This window comes from Diaporthe batatas (assembly GCF_019321695.1).
Source record: "Diaporthe batatas strain CRI 302-4 chromosome Unknown Contig00016, whole genome shotgun sequence".
Classification (NCBI taxonomy): Eukaryota; Fungi; Ascomycota; class Sordariomycetes; order Diaporthales; family Diaporthaceae; genus Diaporthe; species Diaporthe batatas.
This window is the reverse complement of record NW_025408563.1, coordinates 256604-266239: the sequence shown is the minus strand read 5'-3', so window position 1 is coordinate 266239 and position 9636 is coordinate 256604. Positions and strand designations below refer to the sequence as shown.

The following is a 9636-nucleotide window of genomic DNA, read 5'->3' as shown; positions in this document are numbered from 1 at the left end:
CTGATGTGGACGCTGTTGCGAAAATGTTCAATGTGAACGTCTTCGGGCCCATGCGTATGGTGCATCACTTCCACGACATGCTCGTAGAATCTTCCGGCACAGTGGTCAGCATCGGGTCAGTCGGTGGCATAGTACCATACGTCTATGGATGCAAGTTCTCAAAACAATATTCGAGCCTCGCGTCTCCTGTACTCTTGGTTACTGACGTTCTTGCATGTAGCCGCTTACAATGCCACGAAAGCCGCCCTGCATCACTGGTCGAATACATTAAGAGTCGAAATGGCGCCTTTGGGGTATGTTTGACCTGTCAGAAATGTGGAAAATACTACAGGCTAACCGGGAGGCGCTGCAGGGTGAAGGTCGTCACAGTAAGAGCTTGCCACCAAGGGCGATTTAGTTCTTGACCTGCCCGTCACTCGCGCGTGCTAACTTGAGCTTCGAACTCCAGGTGATTTCTGGCAACATCGGAACAAACATACTCAAGAGCGACCAAGTCGCGGGAAGAGAACTTCGAAAAGGTCAGTGGCTTGCGCTTTGGCTGAGGTTGCATCATTAACGAATCAGCAGGGTCCTACTTCGCACCATTGGCCCAAGACTTCAAAGATCATGTGAACAGAGTTCCTGGTGAGTCAATCCCACTTCACTTGGGCATGAGCTCCCGCTTCAATCCCTGAATTTCTCGCTCACCATGGATTAAAGACACGACAGATCGTTTTCAGTACGCTTCAAAGGTCGTCCAAGAAAGCCTTCGGCCTGCACCCTCCGCTTGGTTTTGGTACGGCAAGACGACTTTGATTGTCCGCTTTCTCAACACGTTCGCATGGCAGAGTGTTTGGGTATGTCTTATTCCGCGTTACATCTACGTACCTCCATACACCACCGGATTAAATGGTAGCTAATCTAGGAAATGGAAATCGTTAGGATGGATTCATGTGGAACATGTTCAATTTCAATAAGTTACAGGCTGCACAAAAAGTCCGCTAAGCATGGGATTTGGCTCCCTGTCGCGGATAGTACCTAGTAAAGGACATATAAATATATAGATATTTCTTGAAAATGATAAGATTTGGTTTGTTCATGCGCTTGGTTTCACACAAGTTACAGCCACATATTGCGGAAATATCCCGTTCCATTCAATTACAGTAGTTCTCTATATACCTAGGTACCTAGTATTGTAACGGCTAAGTGACGGGCTGGTATGTCTGGCTTTTGTGACCCCATTCTCTGTCTGCTTGATACATAGGCAGTTTTCAGAGATCGAACTGCACACGCTCCACAATATCTTCTCGTACGGCTTTACCTGGTAGTGAGAATTTAGCTACGATCGGGGGCCAAAAGACAGTAAACTAAACATTTTAAGCAAGGCAGTGTGATGGGATGACCAGAAGGACTATCTTAATAAAACTTGCAAGGTATTTGAACGTATTTGTGGAAATTTTTATAGAAGAGAAAGTTTCTATTTAGGTAGTCTGAAGTTTGATGCCTTATCAATTTCAATTGACAGTCTCGTATAGGATGCTTGGACAATGCATTTGTGTATGGAGACGACGATTCGTCCCAATTGACAAGCTATCTGATGGCTGGTTTATCGCTCGTACTCCTTCTCAAGATGGCCCAGGAAGCCTTCCACCTTCTCCCCGCCGACCATGATATCGTTGCATGGCAGCAAGACCCAGAGCATGCGACCTGGCAAAGTACCATTGCCAGTGATGTTCTTCCACTTGTGGGATGTGGCTCGCTGGACGCATACATCACCCTGCCGCATGATGCGCGACTCTCCAGAATCTAGAGTCAGCTGGAAGACTCCCTCCAGGACGACACCGTAGTCTACCGAGATAGCCCGGTGCAACGGCGACTCTATGCCCGGGCCGAAGTCGATCATGCGCACGACAGACCCATTAGGGTAATGCAGCGGAGGCTGTCATAGGATCCAACCCGTGTTAGAATGTTGTCGATACATGGTCATGACTCTTGCTCAAAAAGGCTTACCTCGGTCTCCTTGGCAAACTTCATGTCCGCGTTATCATTGCATTCAATGGGAGTCTCCTTGGTCGAGTAAAGGATGGTGGCGACTGCTTGGTTCTCGCCCATGATGCGGTGGTGAGAGCCGCAGTCAGTGACAAGGAAGACGGACTTGCCCTCAGCATCATGGCCCGTGATGTGGCGACTGGTCCTGGTGAGGCCGGGTGCCGGGAAGCCGTCGGTGATGAAGCCCTCTGCGCCAGTAGGAGGGCCCTCGTCTCTGCTCGGAGGCACCTGTGTTGTAGTAGCCATGATGTTTGAGTTGAGTCTTTAGCTGACTATGTGACAGTACACGATGAAGGTTGTATACCCAGTCGTGGCTGAGAGGGCGAGAAGGAAGAGCCACGCTAAGAATTACCAGCACTTTAATACCAATAGTTTCATATATGACTACAAGGAAGGGAGTTTCCTGTGATGGAATCGGCATTCAGTTCAAACCAAACTGCGTTTTGCCGATGCATTGTAAGAGTGCGCACAGATAGCAGCAAGCCCGATGATGTTGACGCAGCCTGCAACAGGCGAGACGCTGCCACGATGCACGGTGCCGGCGTTGTCACTTCTGCGTGCTATGTCAAAGCCGAATGCTCGGCCAAGAAGACCACGGACTCGGAGTAAGGCTGTGACGACCGCTGAGAATTGGTGCTTGTTGGACTGCGACGCGGGCATGCGACGCGGGCAATGTGAGTTCACTGCTTGCCGGGATAGAGGGATATCCAGAAGAATAACGTACCTAGGTACCTACTTAGCACCTAGTTACATCGAGGATGGCCGGCTCGGCATACCCGAGCTCCTGAAAATCAAGGGATGTCCCCGGCCCAGATTCTGACCACTGTTATGGCCGCATTGGGCTGGGGGCTAAGGTGGGCGACTAGGCACATGGGCTACCTGCAGCCTCCAAGGCCCTAAGCTCTTCTAGACTTAGAACTATTAAAGGCTTCCTTTCTAGTTTTCTTCTTTTCTTAGATCAGTTAAGTATTATTTAAAAGTTGATAATTTTAAATAATATTTAAAAGCTTTATCTCTCTTATATTTTAATTAAAATAATTATCTTTTAATTTTAATTATAAACTTTTAATAAAAAAATTAAAATAAAGTTATATTTTAAAAACTATTTTTAATATCAATATTAATATATAAAATAATACTTTTTAAAGTTAGTATATTAAAATAAATTTATATTAAATATTTATAACTTTTATATATAGTTTTAAAATTTTTATTAATAAATAATAAATATTATAAATTAAAGTTATATATTAATAAATTATAAATATAAATAATAAATTTATTAACTTTATTTATTTAATTTTAAAAATAATAATAAAATTTTATAATTATTTTTAATTATAAATATAAGATAAAAATAAAATTATAAAATAGTTTATATTTATTATTTAAACTATTAAATACTTTTAAATTTTTAAACTTTATAATATTATTATTTATTAAATTCAAATAACTATATTATTTAATTATTAAAAATATTATTATATAAATAAAATATAATAAACTTTTATAAATTAATAAAGATTCTTTATATATTATTATAATACTAATTTTAATATTTTTTAGATAATAAATTGTCTTTAGTTTAAGTTAATTACAATATTCTACTTCTCTTTATCGTGAACTTATAAATTTAGCTTAAGTGTGAGTTCCAGAAAATTGCGTCCCTATCGCGCAGTATCAGTGTAGCACTGTGGCACCGAGGGTGTTATTGCTAGCGCCCTGTCAATCATCAAGATCCCTGGCGATTGCCAGTGTTGCATTCTACTAGCACGAAGTACATGCACGTAATTCAAGGGATCTGCGGCCCATTCAACCCAATCCCACCCCTCCCCAGCAATAATTCAGCCAAAGTGGCGCACGAGGGCTCTCATGCACGCCATTACAACCTTGGAACCAAATTGAACCAAGAAGTTCCGGCCTGCTCTAGACTTTGGACGTAAGCGTGGTGCCCCCATCAACGATGAGGCCGCAGCCAGTAATGAAACTGGACAGCGGGCTGCACAGGAAGATGACCGAGTCGGCGATCTCCTCGGAGAGTGCCATGCGACCCATCGGCACAGCTGCTTCGATCATCTTGTCGAGGCCCGACACGTTGTCGATGGCTTTCTGCACCATGGGCGTCCGCACCCAAGAGGCGCAGATGCAGTTGACACGAATCCCATGGGCAGCATTGTCCAGTGCTAAAGTCAACCCCAAAGAGCGGGTCAGCATACCGGCCGTATCAAGTATAGTGGCAGTCCTGTCGCCGAGACACTCCTGCATGGTTTCCGGGGAGGCGGTAAAGCGGGACAAGACAGACCTGCATTCTTCGACAAGCCCAGCACCGCGTGCTTGGAGGTCGTGTATTGCACCATGCCCGGAGTGGAAACGTAAGACGATGCCGACGCCATGTTGACGATGGCGCCTCGAAAGGCCGAGCGTCCCCCGACCGCCTCCTTGCCAGGCCCACGACGCTGCAGCTGTGGGAGCGGCTCCTGTGCCGCCATCACCGCCGACGCGGCGCGCGTCACCAGGAACGTCCCGGTAACATTGACCTCGAGGAAGCGGGCGAACTCGCTGACATCTGCCTCGGCGACAGCAGCAGCCTTCTCAACCCCGATCCCCGCACAGTTGACGCAGTAATCCACTCTCCCAAAAAGGCTGGCCATGTCCTGGAAGGCTTGCTCGACCGACGCCTCGCTTCGCACGTCGATTCCCCGCGAGTGGATCCGGAGACTCGGGTTCTCGGCCACGCGCATGGCCTCGTCGGTAACGGCCTTGGCGGCGGCTTGGTCCAGGTCTGCCACCATTATGCCCGAGGCGCCTTGGATCGCAAATGCCATCACACATGCGCGGCCTATCCCGCTTCCTACGGCCATGGGTATGGGCTTGTCAGCTGGTGCACCTCGGCCATGCCTGATCGGCGACAGACCACCGGGCTGAGCGGGTCTACTTACCTCCACCCACGATCAGAGCGTAACCGGAGACCTCCATAGGTAATGGAGTATTCGGCCGAAACTGGGTCTTCAAAGCTAATGGTATCCAGGCTGCTGCGGGCGGGCTTGTGTTTGATAGTCATCGGACAAATATGGAACACAAGTAAGTATTTATGTGTGCACCAGTAAACCTACCCTATATGCCGAGTGCCCGTAGACGCACGGCAACCAAAACTATATGATGCTACTTGGATTATTATGAAGATGTTTCGGCCATTGATTACCTATAGAGTCTAGATTGGGGAATAGCTCGTCGGCATTCGGGCACAAACGTGCATGGAATTATGTTATGAACAGCCGAGTAAGTAGCTACGCATCAAGTTGACATCAGGCCATGTGTACCTTGGTAGCTTGAAATCGCCGCGTCCGTATCCACCAGACGCGAAAGGGAGTCTAGGATCGCATTGCATTGATACTTTTCCACAATTACGAAGGTGACATAACAGCTCGGCCCTTCTCACGCTTGCCCCAGAAGCCTTGAGTAGACCAAAAACACCTACCAAAGTCATCGACAACAAAGACATCGTATCCGATATCAAACTTTTCAGTATACGACACCATGGCTATCAAAGAGATTCAGCCCAATGTCGCCGAGTTCAAGGACCAGTATCACTCGCAACAGACGCCGGTCCGCATCATCCATGTCGGCGCAGGAGCAGCTGGACTTCTTACTGCCTTCAAGGCACAGAAAACGTTGCGGAACTTCTCGCTTGTATGCTACGAGAAGAATGCCGGCATAGGCGGTACTTGGTATGAGAACCGCTACCCTGGTTGCGGCTGCGACGTGCCCGCGCATTCCTACACCTTCTCCTTCGAGCCCAACCCAGACTGGTCAGGCTTCTACGTTCCAGCACCGGAGATCCTTGCCTACATGGAAGCCTTCGCGGACAAGTACGGCCTGCGACAATTCATCCAGCTGGATACGACCGTATTGGGCGCCGAGTGGGACGACGCCACCGGAGAATGTGAGAGCTCGCATTGAACTGGCCCCGCTATGTCGTTCAGACAGGATCATGCTGACAGCCGCGGTTAATCGTATAGGGGTGGTCGAGCTGAAACGCCGGGATGGCACCCAGTTTACGGATCGATGCAACGTTCTCATCAACGGCTCTGGTCCTCTGAACAAGTGGAAAAGTAAGCATGATCCAGTCTATCTTGCCTTGTGGTTTCGCCCCCCGGTTCTGAGCGTCCGCAACGCGCCAAAGGCACCAAAACGCCCTGACTGCTAGGCTGACTCAAAGTACACCATAGTGCCGGATATTCCTGGACTAGAGACCTACAAGGGACAAATCTGCCACTCGTCCAACTGGGATCCGGCATTCGACTGGAAAGACAAGCGTGTAGCAGTCATTGGTTCTGGAGCCAGTGGCGTACAGGTGACGCCGCAACTCGCCAACGGTAAGCGCACAGAGTCCTACCCGCCGCAGAAACGCGGTGGAGCTCAGTATTTGGAGTTCAGCAAGCTGACTTGACTATCCCTCAGGCTCCAAGTCCCTCACCTTGTTTGCTCGTTCGATCCAGTGGCTCACGCCGCCCTTGGGACTGCAAGACATACCCGTGCCGGGCGTGGAGGCCGACAAGACCCAGACCCCCGGTCCGCTGGGCAAGCATCTGTATACCGATGCGGAGCGGGCGGCGCTCAAGGGGGACCCCGCTGGGCTGCTCGAGTACAGGAAGAAGGTGGACCAAGAACTGCAGCGCTGGTTCGGCGTCTTCCTGCGCGACAGCGTCGTGTCCAAGGCGGCCACGGAGGCCATGGCCGAGGGCATCCGGGCACGTTTTGGACCCGAGCGCCGCGAGCTGGCGGACTCCTTCATCCCCGAGTTTGGGCCTGGCTGTCGTCGCAACACGGTAAGTAGCCCGTGTGGCTGGGTTGAGTTGTCAACGTAGAGCAGGTGCTGACAGTTTCGCCCCGTTTCCACAACAGCCCGCCGAGGGCTTTATTGAGGCCCTCCTCCGTGATAGTAAGACCCCTTCCACTCGCTTGTACCGATGCGAACTGGGCGTCCATTTGAAGAGGCCATTCTCACGCTAAAGCCGCCGGAAACAGATGTTACGACTGTCCGCGACCCTATTGCACGGTTCACAGAATCTGGCCTGACGACGAATGATGGACATGAATACGAATTTGACATGATCATATGCTGTACCGGTTTTGATGTTGCGTACACACCCCACTTGTGCGTCGCTACTCTCGAATTTGGACCATTTTATATGTTCCTACCCCCACCCCAGCCCCACCACAGGCGCAAAATTGAGCAGATAGGGCTAATTTGATATGCCGACGAGGTAGCCCGGTCGAGGGTCTAGGGGGAGTCAAAATGCAACAAGCATGGGCCGAGAAGCCGCGCGTGTATTTGACTGTGGCCACCCCGAGTTTCCCCAACTTCTTCCACGTTGGCGGGCCGACAGGAAACTGGGGTTCTGGCTGCGTGTTGGCATCTGTATGTTTCTCCCGGGGCCCTTGACAGCGGGATGTCATCTTGAGCGATCAATCAAAGCAGTGTGTGTCGTTTGGGGGAGGGCGCTGATAAGTCATCTCCTCTGACCGTTTCTGCAGCACGAGGTACAGGTCGATTACGCCATCCAGGCCTGCCTCAAGATCTCAGCCGAGCGCCTCCACTCGGTTACCCCCAAGCCCGGGCCGACGGACGCGTACATGGCTTACAACGCGGCATGGCACCGGGCGTTCAGCCACTGGGCGGACGAGTGCCGGTCGTGGTATAAGAACGGCGGGCGGCCGGACGGCGAGGTGATGCTCTGGTGCGGCAGCATGCTCCACATGATGAAGACCCTCCAGGCGCCGCGCTGGGAGGACTATGAGATACGGTACCGCGAGGCCAACATGTGGGCCTTCCTCGGCGGCTGGGGCCGGACTGAGCTCGAGGTCAAGGCGGAGGCTGGGGCCGCGGTCGATCTCAGCCCGTTTGTGAGGCAGGGTGACGAGCCGTACCTGATTGAGTGAGGTTCAACATCGGCAATCGCTTCATATAGATGTAGCTATCTTCCGCTACCAGTGTCTATATCAATTGAACGTGTTTGGAATTACCTACATAGCTTGCTGTGACTGCTTAGTAATAAGCCCTCATCGCTGGAGTACTTATTATTAACATGCGGGGTCCCCAATGCCTCCTCGTCCTGCGTTTTCTGTCACCCTCCTCCCACCTTTTGGTCTCCCTCGTCAGCATTCCTACCGACAGTTCTGGTTCACGAAACCGTGAGCAAGGCTTTCAAGCTATTGTCTACGTTGAAAGACCTACAGACTAGGCACACTTTATTTCAAACGCCAGAGTGCTACCAAGGGTCGACAGCTACAACATCCACAAGGCAGCAACTACACTAGCGGAACCTCTTGAAATGTTTGATTCACTGCATCTACTTAGACAGCTCTGCGGTCAGCCAAAGGAGGACTCCGACAACAGAAATATTGAACAGCAGTTTGTCGATACTCAGATGGCACCTGCCTTCAACACCAATACGCTTCCATCCCGCTATCGAGCTTACGGCATACTATGCTCAGCCGGGATTCCTTCCCTCATCTGGTGCGAGGATGCTTTGGAGCATCTCGGCGTCCCCACTGAGACATTCTGCCTGTTCCTGGTGGTCCCCGACTCGCTCCAGGCACAGGCCTCAGACCACTTGATGAAAGCTGGCTATCAAAAGAGAGACCTCCCCTTTGCTTTGAATCAGATTCCTCAATTCAGCAATATTTACGGCCCACCCGCCCCAAGCCCAAGTCAGTTGGTCAACGAAGAAGATAGAGACAACCCTTTTTTTGATCCCGAGGACAACATCAACCGCCTTTACCCCCCTGTCATCTTACTCCCTGCTATGGAATGGTTTGTGAACCTGCCGGAAACGTATTCTGGAATGCAGGAGTGCTATCCAACACTTCTACAGCTATTCACCAGTCTCGTCTCAAAGTGGATGGTGTTGGAGGAACAGGATGAAGGCTTGCGTATGGTTCTTGCTGTTCTTACTAGTATAGAGTACATTTACGACTATTTGGATGTTGTTAAGCAGCCAGAATTCGAGGAGGGATTACCGAAAAATCTTCGGTTGTTCCATACGGAGAGAGTCAATGGGTTGGAGCCAGGCGAGTTATGGTTATATTCCTATCAGAAGCGGTTCCTCGGTCGAACTAATGTAGATGACGCCTTTGAACGACACAAGCCGTCTCAGGACCGTGGCGCTTTCTAGATATGTGGTAGATCAATCTGTTAGACTTCATATACGCTGAAACTCAAACACGTATTGTCATTAACCATGATATTGAACCAAGGCTGGAAGCCTGGAATGAGTAGGCTTTGCCACGTTCGAGAAGCATAGGATGGCAATGCGACCATGCTTGTCGCCGAGGGTGACAGCCAACGCACTTCGGGAGTAGGGGAAGCTGGTGTCGTTGAGTCTTGGTGGACTCCTTGTTGGAATGTGAACCCTGTCTTGGAGTGGTATTTTCCTATAGTTTTAATTCAAACGAGTCAGCAATATCGATATACTCCAAGTTTGAGTCATCGGACGTTGCCAGAACTCACCATAGCAGAGACACGGGAATGAGCTGGCCAGGGCCTTGAAGAACTTATTCGGGTCTGTTCAACTTGAGCTTCTCATGACCAAACGCAAAAGTCTT

General features: G+C 49.9%; 4 protein-coding genes across 4 annotated transcripts; 2 read left to right on the top strand and 2 right to left on the bottom strand.

The window, feature by feature from the left end:
* Positions 1 to 1413: 1413 nt before the first annotated feature.
* Positions 1414 to 2691, bottom strand: KVR01_011643 (uncharacterized protein). Its single transcript, XM_044783476.1, has 2 exons — positions 1990 to 2691; positions 1414 to 1918 (listed from the first exon to the last, which is right to left on the bottom strand). Exons 1-2 carry the CDS (start codon positions 2272 to 2274, stop codon positions 1586 to 1588), a joined length of 618 nt encoding a protein of 205 aa, XP_044639352.1. The 5' UTR covers positions 2275 to 2691; the 3' UTR covers positions 1414 to 1585.
* A 1182-nt stretch (positions 2692 to 3873) lies between these two features.
* KVR01_011712 (uncharacterized protein) lies at positions 3874 to 5058 on the bottom strand. Its single transcript, XM_044791567.1, has 3 exons — positions 4968 to 5058; positions 4331 to 4879; positions 3874 to 4211 (listed from the first exon to the last, which is right to left on the bottom strand). Exons 1-3 carry the CDS (start codon positions 5002 to 5004, stop codon positions 3955 to 3957), a joined length of 843 nt encoding a protein of 280 aa, XP_044639421.1. The 5' UTR covers positions 5005 to 5058; the 3' UTR covers positions 3874 to 3954.
* Positions 5059 to 5348: 290 nt separating this feature from the next.
* On the top strand, positions 5349 to 8054 carry KVR01_011784 (uncharacterized protein). The gene is made up of 8 exons (XM_044782348.1): positions 5349 to 5971; positions 6048 to 6140; positions 6258 to 6404; positions 6490 to 6857; positions 6934 to 6970; positions 7057 to 7186; positions 7300 to 7450; positions 7567 to 8054. The coding sequence occupies exons 1-8, from the start codon at positions 5566 to 5568 to the stop codon at positions 7969 to 7971; spliced, it is 1737 nt and encodes a 578-aa protein (XP_044639493.1). The 5' UTR covers positions 5349 to 5565; the 3' UTR covers positions 7972 to 8054.
* Positions 8055 to 8171: 117 nt separating this feature from the next.
* On the top strand, positions 8172 to 9206 carry KVR01_011541 (uncharacterized protein; the record flags this gene model as incomplete). Its single annotated transcript, XM_044785758.1, has 1 exon — positions 8172 to 9206. Exon 1 carries the CDS (start codon positions 8364 to 8366, stop codon positions 9204 to 9206), a length of 843 nt encoding a protein of 280 aa, XP_044639250.1. The 5' UTR covers positions 8172 to 8363.
* Positions 9207 to 9636: the final 430 nt, after the last annotated feature.